General features: G+C 45.0%; 1 protein-coding gene and 1 long non-coding RNA gene across 2 annotated transcripts in view; one reads left to right on the top strand and one right to left on the bottom strand.

Moving 5' to 3' along the window:
• Positions 1-17,872, top strand: part of LOC115285382 — a 29,782-nt gene extending 11,910 nt beyond the window's left edge. The window contains exons 3-4 of the long non-coding RNA XR_003905501.1: positions 2,644-2,760; positions 17,837-17,872. This is a non-coding gene — a long non-coding RNA (uncharacterized LOC115285382). The remainder of the gene's footprint in view (positions 1-2,643; positions 2,761-17,836) is intronic.
• CHRM3 (cholinergic receptor muscarinic 3) overlaps positions 13,365-21,536 on the bottom strand; it is a 486,812-nt gene continuing 478,640 nt past the window's right edge. Inside the window, exon 5 of the mRNA XM_029931658.1 lies at positions 13,365-15,366. Within this exon, the coding sequence (XP_029787518.1) occupies positions 13,575-15,347 (1,773 nt within the window). The 5' untranslated portion in view covers positions 15,348-15,366 and the 3' untranslated portion in view covers positions 13,365-13,574. The remainder of the gene's footprint in view (positions 15,367-21,536) is intronic.

Genomic DNA, 21,536 nt, shown 5'->3' with positions numbered 1-21,536 from the left:
AAGGTGAGAGCCAGGGGTGATGGCCTCATGGAAATTTAAACAGCACAGAGGCATGGAGGCTCAGAGGCACATGTCCGTGGGTAGAAGCCCAGCAAAGGTTTTAGAATTTCCAGGAACGTTTTTCTCTTTCTCTCTCTTTGTTATTTTTGAAAGCTGTGGCTTACAGACATCTTTTTCTAGGTTGGTTAAAACTTGACTTAGAAGCTCAGAAGTTCTGAGTTTTGACTCTTGGTCGCTTTGCACCAGCTTCTCCTTGAGCAGTACTTAGAGAACCATAGGTTCACAGGCAGGATTTGGCCGGGAGTGGGGGTAGGAGTGACCTGGTGCTAATAGAGAAAGGAATGGATTGGAAGAAGCCAGGAACATAACAACCCGCTACCCTCACAAAGGCAGAGCCTACAGTGTGTGTGATGTCCCTGTCCTGAAGCACCACGGACTCCAACCACATAGCCAGTGGTCTTGTGTCGATGCACACACTGACTTTCCTTCAGGCTCCCTTCTTCCTACCTTCCTACTTTTTGGCTCTCATCTGCTTGTCGATTGTACCTTGGGGCAGACAGGGTGCCTCTGACACATGGCATTCGCTGGAGTTAGGGAAAGAAATTATGGTCAAGTCACTCACTGTCTCTTCAGAGAACAGAGCAGGTCATGTTCTCTGATTGGCTGCTTTTATGAGGACAGTGAGGTTGGACAAGCCAGCTGCTGAGGCTGAGTTATCGGGAGGGCGGGCAGGCGTGTGAGCTGGATCCCAGGAAGGACAGAAGGGGGACTTGCTGGAACCACTCCTTGCTTCCCACCTCAGTGATGCCCTTGACTGGACTGGAAGAATGGCTCAGGCTGTCCAGGAGGTTTAAAGTGGAGGGTACGTGCTGTAGGGGGAGATGAGAATCGTCCTCATAGATTCAGGGACATGCCCTATGGATGAGGCAGGTTTATTATTCTGTTTTCTATTTCACTGCTTTCTCTCCCCTCATTTACATACAAATTTCAAAGCTGTAAGCCTCTTGCCTATTTTTGTCTATAAACAGTTTTAATATAGGTTCAAAGGATGCAACTTCCTGCATATGCTATATGATCTCTGTTTATATATGTATATATGTTTCCCTTAAACATATTTTTATCAAAACTTTGTAGTGTCGATTTTTTCATCCACCTTATGGAAAATGTATACCTTATAATCCAACTGGCAGAGCCAGCCCTCATTGCGAAATGAATCTACTTTATGTTAGAAAAAAATCTGACCTAAATTTCCAGTTTAAATAAATGTGATTATACATGTTCTTATGACAATTACATCACCTTTGAAATATAACTCATAGATTAGCAGATAGATGGATGGACGAATGAGTGGGTGGACACATAGGGGCATGGGGCTCTCGCATAAGTTTGGTCTCTGGATAAAATAAGACACTGCACTCTTCAATATTTTTCTGAAGCTTTGTTTGCTTTTCCTATAGGACACTTTCAGGGGAACTGTACATTTTATTTTATTTTTACTTATTTATTTAAAAAATTTTTTTAACATTTATTCATTTTTTGAGAGACAGAGAGAGACAGAGTGTGAGTGGGTGAGGGGCCGAAAGAGAGGGAGACAGAATCCGAAGCAGGCTCCAGGCTCTGAGCTGTCAGCACAGAGCCCGATGTGGGGCTTGAACCCATGAACCGAGAGATCATGACCTGCGCTGAAGTCAGATGCTTAACCAATTGAGCCACCCAGGTGCTCCAGACTCTGCATTTTAAAACTGTCCTTTCGTGAGGCACCTGGGTGGCTCAGTTGGTTAACCATCCGATTCTTGATTTCAGCTCAGGTCATGATCTCGAGGTTCATGAGTTTGAACCCCGTGGCTCTGTGCTGACTGTGCAGAGCCTGCTTGGGATTCTCTCTCTCGCCCTCTCTCTCTGCCCCTCTCGTGCATGCTCACTGTCTCAGAAAAATAAACTTGATAAAAATAAAAATAAATAAGACTGTCCTTTTGTATGTTGTTTAGATTATTTGTACACATGAGTGAGACTCAGGCCGGGTGAGAGGTATGTCACATAAAGTAGGAGAAAGGCAGATATGATGGAGGAGATGAGTTTTTAGGCAGGTTACCTTGGCGAGGGAGTACCCGTGACCATTGAAGATCTTGCAGATGACTTCCTTACACTGACCCTATTCTAGTGCTCCCTGGGAAGTCCTCATGTAGCCTCAGTGATGTGCATATACTACAGATGGAAGATTAGTGTCCTAGAAGGGACGGCTAGAGTCAGTGGATAAAGTGTAGCAAAATAGTTAAAACTCTAAATACAAGGTGGTCTGCTTCGCTTAATAAGTTTCTTGCCACTGGAATTATTAACCCAGAATCTGGGTCATTCGCTGTCAACGAAGACAAAGGAGGAGGGACTCTTGCACTGCAGAGGATGTAAATTTTTTTAAGTTCATTTATTTTGAGAGACAGAGAGCAAGGAGGAGGGGCAGAGAGAGAGAGGGAGAGAGAGAATCCCTGGCAGGCTCCTTGCTGTCAGCGCGGAGCTTGATGCGGGACTCAAACTCACGAACCGGGAGATCATGACCTGAGCCGAAGTTGGACACTTAACTGAGAGCCAGCCAGGCACCCCTTGACTGAAGAATACTTAAAGGTCTTTTTTTTTTTTTTTTTCCAGCTAAAGGATCTATGATATTTTACCCAGGAATGCTCAAACTCTGCAGTGCATTAAGATCTCAATCTTATTTTGGAATCTTGAAAGAAAACAAAGGAAGCCATTATCTCTTAATAAACAGTGAGTGTTTATTTTGCCTTCCTTTATCTCTGCATCTCTGTTTTTACACATTGGTTCTCTCTTCTGAAGTCAGGGTCACTTCTGTTTGGCACGCTCAGCTAGCACAATGTGATGGAACTTGCTTACTAGTACACCGAATCCGTTTTGTAACTCAGAGGCGGGAGGGTCTTAAGTCGCATTACAAAGCACATATGAAGATTATATATTCGGTGCCAACAAGGTGGGGCTTACTTCTGGGTGCGGGGACACACAGAAGGCTTGAGGAAGGGAATTGGGGTAGGGTGGGCAGGGATAGCAGAGAGAAGAATTGGTATATTAACTCAGTTTTCCCACCTTGATAAGGAATCAGCTGTGCACTTTTTGTTTCTGATAGAGCCAAGAAGGAAACGCAGTTTTGGCGGGTGCCCTACCTGGGGTTTTGTGAAGTCTCTAGTGACTCCGGTCTGGAAGCTGGTGGGCATGTGGATTGGTGGTGGAGGGGCAGGGGTGTGGGGAGCCGTCATGGGTCTGGTTTCTGCCCCACACGTGCTCCCACTATGGCTGGGAACAGCTAGAGATGTGTCACTGATTCTACCGCGCGGGTGGCACCGATTTCCTGCAGTGCTACTGTGAGAATACTTAACCTCTGGCTTCGTGGCAAAGGACTGGCCTCTTGATATTGTTCCGAAGTTAATTTCAGAGGAGGCCTTTCCCTGTGATGTCATAGGTAAAGGTCCTCACGGCCGCTGCTAGGTGGTATTGGCCCTCCTCAATTATCTCTGCTAGTTATGGACTTCCTCCATATTTAGTTGGAGCCTCGACTGATTCTTTTCATTTCAAACTAACCTAGAGAGCAGGACAGTGCGGTCAACTATTTCTAAATATAGCTGTCCCTGCTGGTGGAATCCATTCAAGTGGTCAGATTTCTAAAGGCACTTTGTGTTCTAGAAGCCAGGGTTAGTGAGGCAGGGGGGAAGGGGGGACTGGGTCACTTAGAGACCGTTTGTATCCGTGTGCCACCAATGTAATGAGACAGATTATTATTCAAATTTCACTGGCCTTATCGAACTAAATGTCAAAGAATTATTCCTATGGTCAGTATGTAATGTACAGTCAGCACTGCTTTCTGTTTTCCTAGCTTGTAGGCGGCCGTCCATGGCAGAAACGCAAATCCCACATTTGTCATTTTATGAGTTAATTGCTTGGGGGAGAACGGTTGGACTCAGAAAGGGAAGTTAGTTAAGAGAAGGGCCAGTTAGTCCTGGTCATGAGGAAACACTGCCTGTGGTTAGGTCAGACCTAGACCCAGCCTACATCGTTACTGCAGACACTTTCCTCCAAATCCAGCAAGTAAAATCATTTAAAAATCACAACCCCTAGTTTTTGTTTTTTACAGAAAAGGACAACTGGGAAAACGAATTAAGGACTAAGTATGATGGATACACCACTTACGAACCAGATGTTGTGAGACATTTAGTCATTTAGTGAATCCAGAACATTAACTTTGACTTTTATTTAAAACATCCCCACTGCCTAGAAACATGGTACTGTCTGGAATGAAGAAAAATGACCCTAATGTAATGGGTTTTAAGAATTAAAGAGACAAAGATGCATATCAGGAAGATGACAGAAAGGGATGTTAAGTGGGCAGAGTTTGGGTCACCCTTAGCTAAAATGCTGGCCAGCTCCTCATATTTGGAGGTTCCCAGGTGTGCAGAGGACATTCAGGGCAAACCTTGGATCCTATAAAATGTCTATCCTGTGGAAGCATGTATCCCTCCCACCCCCACAGAGATTTGTGGGTTCTCAGATATTTTCCAATAGCAAATTGGCAAACGATTTGGCGTCAGAAGAGGCCAGGTAGCCGTAGGAGGATGGGGAGCTGCATGGAAGACTCAGCGCCCTTTCTCACTGGCTGCGGGGTCTTAGGTCCGCTCCCCTTCCACACCGCGGCACGAACCATGGGTAAATATTCTCTTCGTAAAGCACGTTGCTGACGAGAGCACGAGACAGCTGCCACGGTCTGAGACTCTGGTTCCAACAAGATTCTCATCAGTGTCCCCATGTAACTCGAATGAGAACCCATCTTTGACAATTACTTAAAAAAATATTTTTTAATGTTTATTTATTTTTGAAAGAGAGAGAGAGAGAGACAGTGTGAGCAAGGGAGGGGCAGGGAGAGAGGGAGACACAGAATCCGAAGCAGGCTCCAGGCTTCGAGCTGTCAGCACAGAGCCTGACATGGGTCTCAAACCCACGAAACATGAGACCATGGCCTGTGTCGAAGTCTGACGCTTCACCCTCTGAGCCACCCAGGCACCCCCTGACAGTTACTTTTTATTGGTAATTACTTTTGCCTTTTAATAGTGTGAATGCTGTTGGGTAATTCTAGTGGCGAAAACACTGAAAGGTACACGTGGAATCTCCAAGAAGCGGGAATTCGGGTGAAGGGCAGTGTGCAAAAATGCCCAAGAAAGACCATAGTTAGACTAAGGAACTTCTCAGAAGAGAAGTTGGCTTCGTTCTGTTCACAATTCTGTAAAAGCTCTGGATGAGGGGACGTCTCTTCCAGAAAAGTGCTATGTGCAGACTTCCAACACTCATCTTTGTGAAATATAATTTCAATTAAAAAAATCTTGCGTGCTCATCGTTCAAGTAACATTAAATTCTTACTGCTTTAAAAAATATGCTAGATAGCTAAACAATGCTGGTGATTATTTTCATTAGAAATATATGGCTGCAGTTAGAGATTGGGAAGCATTGACTTCAAGGGTGAAATTCCCCAGTTCAGTCAAATAAAAATTCAATTAGTTGTGGGAATATTTAAATTAGTGGAATGTATTAGCTGTTCCCCTCAGCTTGTAGTAGGCAGTCCGTTTAGTTACAAGTAATAGATACTTAGCCTAATGCCTTTAAAGTGAAATGTAAATTTTAGGAATACCCTGGACAAGCGGAATACATCTGAACAACCAGGCGTGGGAGAAGTGCGGAGGTGCGGTTGGGCCGTGGGAAAATCAGGGCTGGATGGCGTCTCTCTCTTATCTCTTTGTCTCTGGAATCTGATTCATCTCACTGTTTTCCACATCAGTCTTGGATGTGCTCATATGTTACCTCCCATGTGTTCGCATGACAAATCACGGCTGCTAGGTCCCGTGTTCCACAATCCTGGGTGCGTGAGAGGAGACTGGCCCAGAGGCTCTGTCCCTCAAAGTAAAAATTCTCTGGGAAGTTTTTTGATCAGTCCAAGTGGGTACCAATCCTTGGATTAATTAACTGAGGTCAAGAGAGCCGAGCTCTATTTTACAAAATTGCCTCCCATGTAACCATTCAGATTAGTAAGTAGCAATTCCTCCCCAAAGCTATTTATTAATTCCCTCCAGGGCACCACTCAGTTAAGAATCAACTAGTGTCTGGTTGACCTTTCCAACATTAACATGTTCTTATGCTTCACTAATTTTCCGTAGTCTCAGCCATTTTCCCCTTTCTGTAGCTATGGGTTATATCTAATCAATTTATGTAGCGAATTGTGGAAGACTTCAGTACAACAGAAAACTCTTCGTATTCAATCTCAGTATTGATTTCATATAAAACTGTCTGTTAACCTGGGACAGTTGAGCATCTGACTTTGGCTCAGGTCATGATCTTCTTGTAGTTTGTGAGTTCGAGCCCTGCCTCAGGCTCTCCGCTGTCAGTGCAGAGACTGCTTCGGATCCTGTCTCCCTTTCTCTGCCCCTCCCCCACTCGTGCTTTCTCAAAAATAAAATAAAAACATAAAAAATTGCCTGTTATCATAGAGTGTAAGAAAAGTAGTTCATTTCCTGGCAGCTTGTGCTGATCTCCTTGAGAATCATGATAAAATGGTTCATCAAATCAGACAGGGCTTGTCCCAGAGAGCATGTGTGCAAACAATAAACTAAGAATGAGGAGATAGGGAGAGAGAGAGATTCAGAAAACGTTTTCGCTCTTGCTTGCAAGGGGAAAGTTGGGAAGTTTCTACACTGAAGAGGCAGCGTTTGGCTTCTATGGTACTTTCTGTGAAATAGCATAAAAGCCAAAAATTAATTAAGCAAGACATTAAAAAAACAAACCTCACATCCCTTGCCTAGAGTAAAATTTCAGTTCATAGCTACACTTGTGGAAATTTTAAAGTCCATGCGATGAGATACGATGCTTGGTTTTTATTTTCAGGAGGTAAACATTTCTGATGGGTCCAAAATAACTTAATAAACAACTCTTTAAAAAGGCGGGAAATGGGACACCTGGGTGGCTCTGTTGGTTGAGCGTCCAGCTTCAGCTCAGGTCATGATCTCATGCTTTGTGAGTTTGAGCCTCCCTTGGGCTCTGTGCTGACAGCTCAGAGCCTCCTTGGGATTCTGTGTCTCCCTCTCTCTGTCCCTCCCTCACCCTCGCTTGGTTTTTCAAAAATAAATAAAAAGACATTTTAAAAAGGGGCTAGGGAAGAGAAGCATTTCTTTGAAAAGGAGGAAAATAAAAATCCTTGTTAATGCATTTATCTAGAGAGGAGAATTTTTCCTCACACTCTTGGAATAAGGACTGTGTATATAAACACACTTTTCACATGCTTAATACATGCTCCTAAACACATTATCACATGTGTTTTGGGTTATGATGGCCACAGTATTGGCTCTTGAAGAAAATCCTAGTGTATGTAAAAAAGAAAGGTAGGGATCCTTCAGTGTCTCTGCTCTTAGAGCAAAAAGTTGCAGTTGTGCATACTTTGGGTTAAAAAGCAAGCAAACCACATTCTTTGTTTATTAATAGTTTTATTTCCTTATTTCACTATTAAACTTAGGGGATAATATCACCACACAGTTGCAGGCATCATTTTATAGTACAGACAATTGACGCGTTTTCGGGAGAAAGAATGAACGTGGCATATGCATACCAAAAATGATCACTGAGGAGGTGACAGCCACCACCAGGTCAGAAAAACAGGTAAAATTCAGTGCCTTTGGTAAAGATGTGGACACTAGTGTAGATGCAACTATGATACATACATGCCTTTTGCTTACAAAGCAAATATGTAGCCATCTCTTTCTGGACAGTGGTTTCTCACTGCACCCTCATAAACGAGAAGGATTGATCACTGGGCGCATCTTAGATACTTCCCAGAAAGCTTTCCTGCCCACGGAAATCAGCTTAGAGGCCCATTTTAATTTAATTATCCCTTGAACCTGCACACCAACTTAGTTCCCATGTGTTAAAAAAAAAAGAAAGAAAAAGAAAGCAAGAAAGCAAGAAATCAAGGCATCGCTTGCCATGTCGCCTTCATGTAGTCTTCAGCACAAGCCCCGAGGACGTTTCTCTGGAGGAGGCTGAAAACGGTGCGGGGGGGATGTGAAGGAGGACTTTTGTCTCACCGCCTGCACAACAGAATGGATCCTCCCCTAACCTTCCGCGCCCAGCAAAACGACACACGAAGACGGTATAACCCAGAGGACAGCTCTCACTGGCACAACCAGAAGACTGACCGTCATGGACTCCAAGCCCCCCTCAGTACTCCTCGTGCCAGGATGACCAGGGAGGACCAGATACAGTGGACCAGTCTGGTAAAAAGTCCCCGAGTTCTTGGGATAAAAGACACAGTTGCTTTCTCCCACTTTCTGTACTCTTATATCATTTACTTCAAGTCTCTTTGAAATAGTTCTCCTTGTTGCTGAGCAACATTCTATTAGCTAACCATTGTCACATTCTCCTTAAAGTGGCTTTCGTGGCTGGTGACCCCTGACAACTGTAGCAGTGTGGGGCAGGGAGGTGCCCATAATCCTGATTTATATTTGATATATTAATTAATAAGGAGTATATATTACACATTCGACAACATTCATTGAATATCTACTCTCTGACAGACACTGAACCCGTCACAGGAGACAGATGGATGGATAAGACCCACTTGGTATCACCAAGGAACTCCCAGAATTGAGGATCAAAAGTTTGGGGCATGGAGTGTAAATTGCAGAATTGTTAAGGATCTTGGACTTCCAGAAGGGACAATAATAAAATTGTATATTCTGGGGATAATCCTTTTTAGGGTAAGATGGGGTTTCTAGATTCTGACTTGGATGAGGAATGTGTTATGAATATTTCTCTGTCATGGAACCTATGGCTTCGTTTTCCACTTGCCTTCTATATACAATGTCTCTTGCAGCTCAGATGGGAGTCGCTGTGGGTCTCAAGTCATTATTTGGGGTGGACCCAGCTGAGGCCAGGGTAGGAGGGTCAAAACTCAGAGCTGAGTCTCCGTGATTCTGCTGTGACCGCCACAGACCTAATGTTCTCCGAAAGCCTTGGTTCTACCCAAGCATTTGGTGTTCGCTTCTAGACATCTCCAAGCATACTGTCTATCCTTGTGTGTGTGAGGCTGTGAATGTAACATGTGTCCAATTAATGTTAGGAACACCGGCCGGATCCAAAGCCAGTCAACATTGTGCAGGTACGAACTTCTGCCGAGTACAGTCGCTTTATTAACCTGTCCTTGTTCCTGTTTATTCTCTCAACAGCCTCCTTCCTCAGGCAGTAATGCTAAGGCCAGAAAAATACAACGCAAGTGTCTAGTTCTAGAGAGAATCTGGGTTTGACCATCCCCAGAATCAGAGTTAGGTCTGGAATATTTACTCACGTAGCATGAATCCAGGTAGAGGCTGAGATCTACAAAATATAGCCATGGAGGCGCGAGGAGAGAGAGCAGACAGAAGTCTGCAGACGGAAGCCGTGCAACTTTCCTTGAACTTGAAGTGTGGGCTGGATTGTTCAGTGCTAACCAAGTTTGCTGCACGTTACAGTTGGGGGAAAAGTGTGCTTTTAGGGGAGGAGGGAATAGGTTGGGTGTTTTAGGTGCTGCACTCTTCAGAGTTGTGGTCCCTTTAAGAGGGAACCACCACCACGAACCCTAAACACCTGCTCCCAGCAGCTCTATCTGCAAGGCTGTCAGGCCCCAGGTAGGGGTTCCAGACTGGAGTGGGGTTTCAGGCAGTCCAATTTCAGGTTCACCCACAAACTGTGAGTTCCTCAGAGTCTGTTGTTTTGAAATGTGAGGAAATAACTAATGGATATATAAAGTTTTCGAGCATTAATGAGATAAACTATTTCACACTCCTTGCTATTCTCGGTTACCTCCCACTGGGCCTCAGTTTTGATCTGTGTGCAATTAATTAATTAGTACGAGCATATGGAGATAACCCAGAGAGTTTGAGGGTAAGTGACGTGCATGGCAGGAGACATGTAAGTCCCTGGGGATAGAACTGAGCCAAGAACTCCTGCCACCCGCCACCCCCCACCACCACTGCCGTGCTAAGTTTTGTGTTTCTCTGCAACCTTCATTCACCTCCTGGAGCTTCTGGTGACGGACTGTCCAATTTCTCAGTGATATGTCCCCATCTGGGTGATCATCTCTCTCAGGTCACTATGGGACACCTTTGTGTAGTCCAATCAGGCTCCTCCAGGGTGCTGAGCCCTGGCCTTCTTCTCCCATCCCGAGGTCAGCCCCCTGCATCAGACTCCCCCCTCCCGCTGGGGGCTCTCCTCCCTCTCCAGAGCAATGAACTTGCCCGTGTGCAACAAGGGCACTCGACAGAGAAAGCAGATATGCTTCTAGATCTTTACCCACGGAATCTTCTAATGCTTATGCTTTCCTCTGTTTTCTCCGTTGGAGTAGAAAATTATTACACATAAAAGAATGAACAGAAATGGAACATATTTAGAGTCAAGGCTGGATTTCTGGCAAGGATGATACAGGATAATATGGAGAACCAGCAGAGAGACGCCGGGTGTGCTGTGAGCTGAAGAGGACAAAGTCAAGGGCGATGCGGGACCTGATAGGTCAGTTCTCTTATCCATCTGGTAAGGCCTGGAGCACAGAGAAGGGGGAATAGGGGTGTGTGAATGTGTGTATGTGCGTGTATGTTTGTGTGTCTATGTGTATATGTATGTGTGTATATATGTGTGTGGGTGGGGGGTGTTCTTCATGGATGGTTTATTTTAAGCTTAGTTATTTTGCTCTAAATTAAAACAAATCATCATGAAAGCCCTCTGCAAACCTCACTTCTGTGGACTACAATGGTTTGAGCATGAAGACATTTCGATCTTATGGAAATGCGGCCCCTCCTCTCACGACGCGCCCCGCAGAGCTGCACGTGTAGCCCTGTCCCGATAAAACACTCCTCCAGTTGTGACTGCTCGTCCTGATTCCCCGTATTCAAGAGAGTCTCTTCTTATTTCCCTTCTCTGGAAACAATCTAAGAATCGGCCATACCTTTCTACCAACACAGTCCGTAAAGAGCACTGAAAAGTAGCTTTCATCCGTAAGAGATTTAAAAACGGTAAAGAGGAGCTAGAGGGTTGGGTTTGATTCTTTTCTGCCATTATCAGCATTAGAGAAAGACCAGGAGAGAATCATGTTCAAGAACTGTTAGTGACCTTTGCAGCCTGGCCAAAGCTCAGGGGTTTCTCCATTTCTCAAAATCGAATCGTGTCTAATTTTGTTTTAAATACAGGAAAAACATCCCTTTGGGAAAAAGGCAGGATAGGAGTTTCAAAAAGAATCAGAATGATGGAAGTCCCGGGACACTCAAATCTGCATTCATGTATTTATTATTAGTGCCAGGCCAACGGGAGAAGTAAAATACGGATGTGGCTGCTCACTAGACATGTCACAGGCGGACCACAGAGCATTCTGCAGTCTGCTGTACACGGTAGAAAACAGTCTGTTTTTTCTTGTTCTTTGGTTGAATGTGGGCCAAAAAAAAAAAAAAAAAACAAACAAAAGACAAAAAACAAAACCAAAGCCAAAAAACACCATGATCATTCTTTCAATGACGCTGATCTACTTTATAACCCTTGCCATGCGATTTCAAATTTGCTCCATTCAGGGTCTCTCAGGTATCAAGTAAAGAGTGGTTTTCCTCACTGCCGTCAACGTGATAGTTGGCTTTTTATTACCCAGGAGATAAGTGCTGGCTGACGCCCACAGGACGGCCATTTTCTTCCTCCTGGCCTCACGAAAGCCCAATTCCCTGCGCGCGTCGCTCCAGTGGACCTTAGAGAGTCTCTTTCAAGGGACACCATGGCTGAAGACTGAAGAGTAATATTTATCAACATTAAATAGACAGTTGGTGAAGTTTGCATAAATATTTCTTCATAGAAACATAACACGAAATTAAATAGTTCAGCAACACAGACACCACTGAGTCCACGTCCACTGATGTCATCTGTAAACACTGGCTCACACTGAACACAAGCAGCTTCTAGTCTGGCTCCGGGTCCACGACACGGACGCCCTGTACAAAGGTGAGGTTTCGCCTCAGTCCCCCCCACCCCCACCCCTCCCGCTCCCCACATGGCCCGGCAAAAGGAAAAACGAGGAACCCCAACAGTTACAGCAGTGACAAAAATGACAGCAACGGCAGCACCCCTCCCCCCACCCCCAAATACAACATTTAAGCTTTTGGATCAATTCAAAGGAGATACAAAAATCATTTTCTCGAAATGTAAGGAGATCAATTGGAAACAATACTTTTCAGAATGTTAATGCTTTCTTCAGAGGACACATGAGTCCCTAAACCCCACCGATGGCTGGGTGAAGGTCACAGAACGAACCGGAAAGCACTGGCCACCGCTAAGTAACACAGGTGTAAGCCCTTTTTTGTTTGGAAGGTGCCAGGTAGCTAGAAATCCAATCCCACGCTCCCCTTCCAACACCCCCCCCTCCCCCGCAGTGTCCCTTTTGCTTTGCCATCTATATTGCTGTGTGTGACATTCAAGCGTGACAGTAGTACTGAGTTTTAAGCAGTTTGGATAGCAGACATTTCGTTTGGAAACATTCAGATCTGAATGATTGAATTCAAACATGTGCATGTGGTTCGTGTTTTGAGCTCAGAGGGGCCCCAGTTGGGTTGAGCTCTGTTGAGGACACCAGCAAAGGGCGCTGCTTACACTCAAGAGTCTGGGCAAGCCATGGCATTGGACCTGACTCCCGGGGCTGGCCTCTCTGCTGCATATTCCCCAGGGTGGTTTGTGGACAAAAACCTGGTTTCCCAAACATTACACTGGGTTTATTTCACTTTTATGTTGTGTTAGGATCCTAGAAAACTTCAGTTATCAAAGTACTGAAAACATCTATTGCAGGAATAATTTGCCAGTTCAGTGATTCCCACTCTATTATATACACTATATGTGTGTGTGCAGAAGTCTCTCTCTCTCTCTCACACCCACACGTATATATATATTTTTATTTGTACGAAACCGGAACTGCACAAAACAGTACTTGGCAAGAATCAAGTCCACAAATAGAGTTTAACAACACACCAGAGAAGACGGAAGCTCTATTGGGACAAGAAGGTTCAGCTTTGCATGAAGTAATTTCAGAACCATGGGGTCACTAGCCTGACGTGTTCCTCATGGGATCCTTGGAAAGGACTTGGCCAAGTGCATCAGCTAGTTACGCTCATCTGAGATCCCAGCGCTAATGGGAATTACAAGAACCCAGCAGATCAATTTGGGTTTGTAATTGCTAAGAAACAATTTTTTTCCTTTCTTTAAGAAAAAAACACTTGAAGTCTATTTCAGAATAAATCTCTTTATAATTGGTAATATGCTTTCTTTCTTTCTTTTTTTTTTTTTTTTGCTGAATTGGTATTTGCCTTTCTCTATTAAAATGGATTTATTCAATGGGTCAGTGAACAGGCAGCTCCTTCTATCTGGGTGATAAAAACATATTTTTCATGCCCAGACATTGCCCCCACCCTCGCCTCACTCCCTGCTAAGGTCTGTGGGCTGACGTGTGTGTGTTTGGTCACCGCGATCGACCAGCCCTCACTCTATGAGGTCTGCTCGGGCACGCGCTTGTGGAAGATCACCGACTGTCTCTGCTGGTACTGCTGCTTGCGCCTCTTGCGTTTGTCACACTGGCACAAGAGCAGCATCTTGAAGGTGGTTCTGAATGTTTTGTTGCACAGGGCATAGCACACGGGGTTCACGGTGCTGTTGATGTAGCACAGCCAGTAGCCCAGATTCCAATAGGCTTTGGGGATGCAGCTGTCACAAAAGGTGTTCACCAGAACCATAATATTGTAGGGGGTCCAGGTGATGATGAAGGCAAGCAAGATGGCGCTGAGGGTCTGGGCCGCCTTCTTCTCCTTGATGAGGGACATCCGCTTTCGCTTGGTGATCTGACTTCTGGTCTTCAGGGCAAACCTCTTGGCCAGAGTGGCTTCCTTGAAGGACAGAGGTAGAGTGGCCGTGGCCTTGCCCACTGAGGAGTTGGCCTCAGAGGTCTTGGCTGTGTCCACGGCTGACTCTAACTGGATGGGAAGCTTGGAGAAGCTTTTCTGGAAACTGCCCCCATCGTCGATGCTCTTCTGGGCCTGCAGCTTGCCGGCCTTCCCCTCCACGTCCGCCGCCCCCAGCTCCTCGTCAGGCACCTGCAGGTTGTCCGAGGAGGGTAGTTTGGTGGAGTTGAGGATGGTGCTGTGGCCGGGAAGCTTGAGCACGATGGAGTAGATGGCTCTGGTCTCGGAGCCGATGTCCTCCTCGTCGGAGGAGGCCGAGTTTTCCAAGGAGGCGGCAGCGTCATTGTTGTTCCAGCTGTCGCTGCTGCTGTGGTCCGCATCCATCTGCTCGGCGCTGGGCTTCCAGCTCTTGGTGGCGAACCAGAAGTGACAGCGTCCATATTTCCTCCTGGACGAGCGTTTCATGCTCTGCTGTTGAAGCTCGTAGCTGCTGCAGCTTCGAGAGCTGCCCGTGGGGTGGACAAAGTTTTCCGCCTCTGCTTCTGTCCCCGAGGCTTGTAGGCCGGCGAGCTCTTTGGTGCGCTTTTCAGTTTCCTTGTAGATCCTCCAGTATAAAATAGTCATGATGGTGACAGGCATGTAGAAGGCAGCGATGGCCGTGCCAAAAGTGATGGTGGGTTCGCTGAGGAACTGAATGAAGCACTCCCCTGGGGGCACAGTTCTCTTCCCAACAAAGTACTGCCAGAACAAGATGGCAGGGGCCCAAAGGATGAAGGAGATGACCCAAGCCAGACCTATCATCACGCCGGCTCTTTTTGTGGTTCGTTTGGCTCGGTATGTGAGTGGCCGCGTGATGGAAAAGTACCTGTCAAAGCTGATGACCAGAAGATTCATGACCGAGGCATTGCTGGCCACGTAGTCAATGGAGAGCCAGAGGTCACAGGCCAAGTTTCCTAAAGCCCATCGGTTCATGATGATGTAGGTAGTAAATAGATTCATTGAAATGACCCCAATAATCAGATCGGCACAGGCCAGGCTTAAGAGGAAGTAGTTATTGACTGTCTTTAGTTGCTTGTTGACCTTAAAGGCCACTATCACCAGGATGTTGCCGATGATGGTCACTAAGGCCAGCACGCCTGTCAAGAGGGCGATGAAGACCACTTGCCAGATGGTGTGACCTCCCAGAGGGTCACTGGTGGTGTCATTGGGAGAGGAAAAGTTCCCAGCTGCTCGAGAAATGTTGTAGCTGCCAAAGTGGGTGGCCGTCCCCGGGGGCAGCCCTGCATCCGAGGGGCCATGTACCCAGGAGGAGCTGATGTTTGGAAACAAAGGCGAGGTGGTACTGTTATTGTGCAAGGTCATTGTGATTCTCTGACATAGTCTGGGGAGATAAGAGAGAAAAGACGCAGTTAGCAAAATGTCTGCCTCCGTTTGCTTGGTTCTTTGCATTGGCTGAACACTTTAAAAGACATGGAAACCCCTTACAGGATGCTGACCCTCAGGCAGGCTAGAAACATCACGCTCTTCCTCTCATTGTTAACGGTGAGGAGTCTAGAGCAGGCAGGCCCTGATTTGTTTGCGCACAGTTAGCTGGAGGCATGCACCAAACCTCATTCTTTCCCTCCACACTGTCCTTATTCTTGAGTGTCTATCACGCACACATGCACATAATGCAGTTACCCAAGAAAATCTTCCTCATTTCTCTTTTAAAGAGACGGCAGAAAATATTAAACGCTCCTGTGATACCTACCTAGCGTAGCTTTATCATCATGCTACTCGATACACTGATGTTATTCATCTGAATTTTCTCCACCTGGGCATTTACCTGGCTGCCAGGTAATGTCCCAGGTTGCAGACATAAGCAGTATGAGAGAGATGCCCGAGCACTGAAGCCTCAGAAGCCTGAGCAACATTACCCCAGAACAAGGAGCAAGATAAGTGTAAACGACTTCACATTGTATCACCTGTTCAGGACCCAGATGGGACACAGTGTACTGGATGCGTGTAGTGGTTGGTGGCAGTGGCAGCTGCCATGTGCTTGATAACAGGCAGGATCTCTACCAGAATATTCCTAACGGCCCAAACCAGTGTTGCGTATTTCCAGTATTCATAGATTAACTTCAGTGGTGAAAAAGTGTCTTGGCGCTGCACACTCACATTTGTGTACAAATAGATGCAAAACTGCAATTAGTTCTTTCAAACACTTGTTACCAAAATATGTAAATAACTAAGAATCATTGCAATTCATGTGTCACAAGTAAGACCCATGTGCTGTCACAGGAAACCCTGCGGGAGACCTGCCCCATCCTCTCGAAGGCTCCCGGGTCCTGAGGCCTACAGATGCTCCCGTCACCAGCCACTATGGACCTGACTCAGTAAATCATTCCTCAATGGGTGTCATTCTAAGAATTCAATGTTTGCTGATCATAGCAAAATGCCACTGGGAACACTTCTGTTGTTTTTATGCTCTTGATTTAAAAAGCGTTCAACCAAGGTGGCTCAGTCAGTTAAGCGTCCGACTCTTGGTTTTGGCTCAGGTCATGATCTAATGGTTCATGGGTTCGAGCGCTGCATCAGACTCTGCGCTGAAAGCACAGAGCATGCTTGGGATTCTCTCTCTCTTTCTCTCTCTGCCCCTCCCCCGCTCTCTTGCATGCTGTCTCTCAATAATAAATAAATAAACTAAAGAAAAAGTGTTCAACTGTAAACTCGTATACAAATGTGTGCGCACAACACACAGAAAGATCCCTGATCAAGCCTTTAGACATTGCATGTCAGAGTCTTGCAACAGAGAGCGGTCAGATTGACACGCAGCCTCCTGGAGGGGCCTCAGCCTGTAGCAGGAACACTTTGTAGTCCCAAAGGTGTAGATTCAAATCTCAGTTCAACTACTTTCTGGTGGTGGGGTCTTGGGTATTTCTTAACTTAAAATTTTTTAAAAATGTTTATTTATTTCTGAGAGAGAGAGTGCAAGTAGGGGAGGGGCAGAGAGAGACAACACACAGAATATGAGGTAGGCTCCAGGCTCTGAGCTGTCAGCACAGATCCCAATGTGGGACTTGAACTCACAAACCATGAGATCATGAGCTGAAGTTGGACACTTAACTGACTGAGCCACCCAGAGGCACCAGTATTTCTTAAGTTTTTTGAGTGACAGTTTCCTCATTGAAAAATAGGAATGAAACATTCTGTATAATGTAATAAACTGTTGAGAAATTTAATGTAGAATTCCATAGTAAGTGGTCAAAGAAATTTTGTTTCTCATCAAAATATTTTAATATATGCAAAGTACCTAGTACAGAGCATGGCACTGTACATAGTACAGAGTGCTACATAAGGGCAGTATCTATTGCTGTTTTACTGTTCTTACTGAACAGTGAACTCACTTTGCTTTGGCTTTCAGGATGCTCAAAGCTCCATTTAGTGCAATAATAATGATTAAAAGAGAATATATATTGGATACTTCCTATGTGGTATGTGTGCAAATCACCATACGTTTTATCTTGCTTAATCTTTAAAATAATCACATTTTACAAGAAAGTGAGGCACAGAGAGTTATTTGTCCAAGGATCAAGCTAATGAGTGTTGGGGGAGGGGAGCAGAGATTCATTCACACCCAAATACTCTCGAGCCCACCACCTCTGTGTTTCACTGTAATGTTTCTCTGCTTCCCAATAGCCTATCCCGCTGCTGCACACAACTGGCCTCTCCTTACCAGCTAAACTCTTTATGCACTTCTTTAAGGTGGAATTAATGTGCATTTAAAGATAAATGAGATACCATTTGTTACCTAAGAGGCAAATATAAATGATTTGATGCATGGAGTATTCTAATGTATTGTTCTATTACAGAGAAGAAGAATTTAAGAACTCCTGAATACCCAGCTATAGCACTACAGGAATTCATCCAAAGGATACAGGTGAGCTGATGCATAGGGGCACATGCACCCCATTGTTCATAGCAGTACTTTCAACAATAGCCAAAGTATGGAAAGAGCCTAAATGTCCATCAATTGATGAATGGATAAAGATGTGGTGTATATATACAGTGGAGTACTACTTGGCAATGAGAAAGAATGAAATCTGGCCATTTGCAGCAACGTGAATGGAACTGGAAGGTATTATGCTGAGTGAAATAAGTCAGTCAGAGAAAGAGAGATACCGTGTTTTCACTCATATGTGGAACTTGAGAAACTTAACAGAAGACCATGGGGGAAGAGAAGGGGAAAAAGTAGTTACAAACAGAGAGGGAGGGAAGCAAACTGTAAGAGACTCTTAAATGCAGAGAATGAACTGAGGGTGGATGTGGGGGTGGGAGATGGGGAAATGGGTGATGGGCATTGAGGAGGGCACTTGTTGGGATGAGCACTGGGTGTTGTATGTAAGCGATGAATCATGGGAATCGACCCCCAAAACCAAAAGTACACACAGTGTACACACTGTATGTTAGCCAATTTGACAATAAATTATATTAAAAAAAAAAAAAAAGAACTCCTGGGGCGCCTGGGTGGCTCAGTTGGTTGAGCATCTGACTTCAGCTCAGGTCATGATCTCGCAGTCTGTGAGTTCGAGCCCGGCATTGGGCTCTGGTCTGACAGCTCACTCTGAGCTGACAGCTGGGAGCCTGGAGCTTGATTCAGATTCTGTGTCTCCTTCTCTTTCTGCCTCCCCCTTGCTTATGCTCTGTCTCTCAATAAATAAATAAATGTTAAAAAATATTAAAAAAAGAACTCAATAATCCATAGATGAAATCTCCCCAATGCGCTAATATCCAATTACAGTTGATGGAGGGTCCTCTTCCTTATTTATATTCGGCTCTCTGAATTTTATTAGGTGCAGTCAACTCATCCTTATCTCCAGCTTGCTCTCGTGGTGGGATGTCCTCACTCAGAAGTGTGACATGCTGCTTCTGTACTCTGTTGCGTTCATGGTTTCTTCCCACATCCATATGTATCCCTCTCTTCCCCCACTCGGTTTCCAGGTTCCCACAGTAGGATTCCTAAAGGTGTCTGTCCATCTTCCCCATCACAGCTGCACCTATATGGACAGATGAGAACAGATCCGTCTTGAACTGGACACCTCAGCTCAACGTGCTGTCTCCGAGGTTAACGGCCACTTTCTCCCGGGGAATCAAGCTGCCTCTCCAGTGTTCTCCACAACCTGTGCTCGGATGAGCGTTATTTTTTTCTTCTTCACATTATCACCCGTCGTCATGCATTTCTCTCCTCCTGCACCATACCCCTGCTAATTTCCTACACACTCCGAATGGCTTTTCTCTCCCCGGCGTCTTCCTGGGCAGAGCAGTGAGGTCTGCACTTGGGCTTTACTACAGCCCACGCTATATTCCCCCCTTCTTCTGACCCGCCCTCCCCACCCCAGCCCCTGCTGTGTGCTCTGAATCCCACAAAACCCCTACAGCACCCTTCAAAATTCTTAGAACAGGTTCTAAGTCTCTGCCATCACGTCCCATGGAACCGATCGTGTTCTGTGCAATTATTTTCACAGCTTCTGCCACGCTGATTTTCTCATACATGATAATGGCCAGTAATCCCAGGGCTTGGTATTTGTGTTAATGACACATCTGTCTTCTTTCATCTTTGTTTCTTCTTTTCAGTGTCATGCAGAGGATGTCTATGTGTCTCTTCTTCCGCCATTCTTTTGGAAATGGTCTGTCATCGACAGTATGTTAATTTCTGGATGGCCATCAATCACATGGTCCTGACTCTTCCTTCTCCCTTGGCAGTGGGCCGGAGGAACAGGCCAATAAGAGCAGCAAGAGGAAATGTAGGGAACTGACATGGGTCCCGGAAATAGAGGGCAATTCTGTGTTCCTGGGGATTTCTAGGTTCTGGTGACCTGTTTATATCACACATATATAGATCTCAGATCCACATGGAAGGTCTGAGAAGCAAGCACAGAGCAGAGATACGGGGAAGGAGAGAGGTGGCAGGCAGTGTGGAGCAGAGATGGCATGATCATGATGTCTTCTCACACCTGGGTTAAGCCACTCCTGAGGTCAACCCTTCCTCTTTGACCTTGCAGGATATATATGATCTTTGTGGCTGGGGCTACCTGAGATAGGTTACTGCCATCTGCAACCAAAAGGGTTCCAATTAACATAACTGTCACCCTCAACATCAACACTTCTCACTAAGCCACAACTAGCTTTAGGTCATTATGATTGGTGCCATTGATTCAATGACTCAGGATTCTCCCCTCCATGGACTTACCCCCAGATGAGATGTGGGATACGAATAAAACAGTTTTTAAAAAGCACAAAGTGTTTTTAGGCAATGTCATATTGCTCTCGGTAGGTAATCACATTACATTTGTAAAAATCCAAGGGCAAATTAATTTGCCCAGTTGACCAATATTAGTGAATTTGTACTAGTGAACTTGTTCTAATTTTAGTACATGTGCTGCCAAATCAAGCACTGTACTTGTGAGTTTGTATTAGTGAGTTAGTGAATGTAGGAATTTTAGGAAATGCCTGAGATCAAGTCTCATTTGGCTGATTTCATCCTGTGAATCTGTGAAGCACCACATGTATAATATTCCATTCCAATTATACTTGGTTGGAACATAGAATATAAAAGAAGCCAGAATTGAGGGAAGACACCCATGGACAGGACAATCTCTCTATCCTGGGTTCATTAAATTCCTGGTTCTGGTGCTCCTGGAGCCCACGGGCTTCTTCATTAATCAGTAGAAACCCTGTGAATCACAAACTATCAGACAGGTGATCTTCGACCTAAATTCTTTGGCATATCTACCAGTGGCCATTGTTCTCTTTGTGATTCAACACTAATTCAATATCTCATGCTCCTTAAAAGTTTCAGATATGTGCTTTTTCTTATTTTAAAAATATTCTAGTCTCTGTCCATCATACCATGGATATGGATTATGAACTGAGCAAAAATTTTACTGTTGCAAAAGAGCCATTCAAGGAGAATAACCTGTAGTTATGTGCTCTCCCCCCTTGTGATACAACATCTAGAGGACAATAATAAATAAGTTAATGCTTAATAATCGTGCATTTACTCCAGGTAACTACACTTGTTTCCTTCTAATATCTTCATATGTGAAAGCAAAAAGAAGGAAGTGAATGTGGTAGGTGAACAGGTCACTGAGGAGAAAAAAGCCTTTTGACTAGGAGATGGAAAGTAATGAGCAAAGCAAATTATGAGTGAAAAACCCTTTGTGACCTACAGCTCTGAGGGGAGAAATGTCTAGGAAATCATGGGCGCTCACCTCAGGCTACCACATTACGAGATGCATTAACACCACTTCCATTAATAAATATGGCGCTGTTGCTATCAGTCATAATTTTTCCTTGGAAAACAGCCAAAGGACATTGAAGAACCATGGTCTTCAGAGCCTGCTTGATTTGGGTTTAAGTTCTGGGCTGGCTGAGGAGAATGAACTTGGCAGACTGCCTGGCTCTATAAAGACCGCTTCCCCATATGGAACCATAAAAGGACCCCAGAGAACCAAAACCATCTTGAGAGAGAAGAACAAAGCTAGAGGCAACATAGTCCCTGATTTAAAGCCA

The sequence above is a fragment of the Suricata suricatta genome, chromosome 2, assembly GCF_006229205.1.
Source record: "Suricata suricatta isolate VVHF042 chromosome 2, meerkat_22Aug2017_6uvM2_HiC, whole genome shotgun sequence".
NCBI lineage: Eukaryota > Metazoa > Chordata > Mammalia > Carnivora > Herpestidae > Suricata > Suricata suricatta.
The sequence above is the reverse complement of the archived record's forward strand: the minus strand, read 5'-3'. Positions and strand labels throughout refer to the sequence as shown.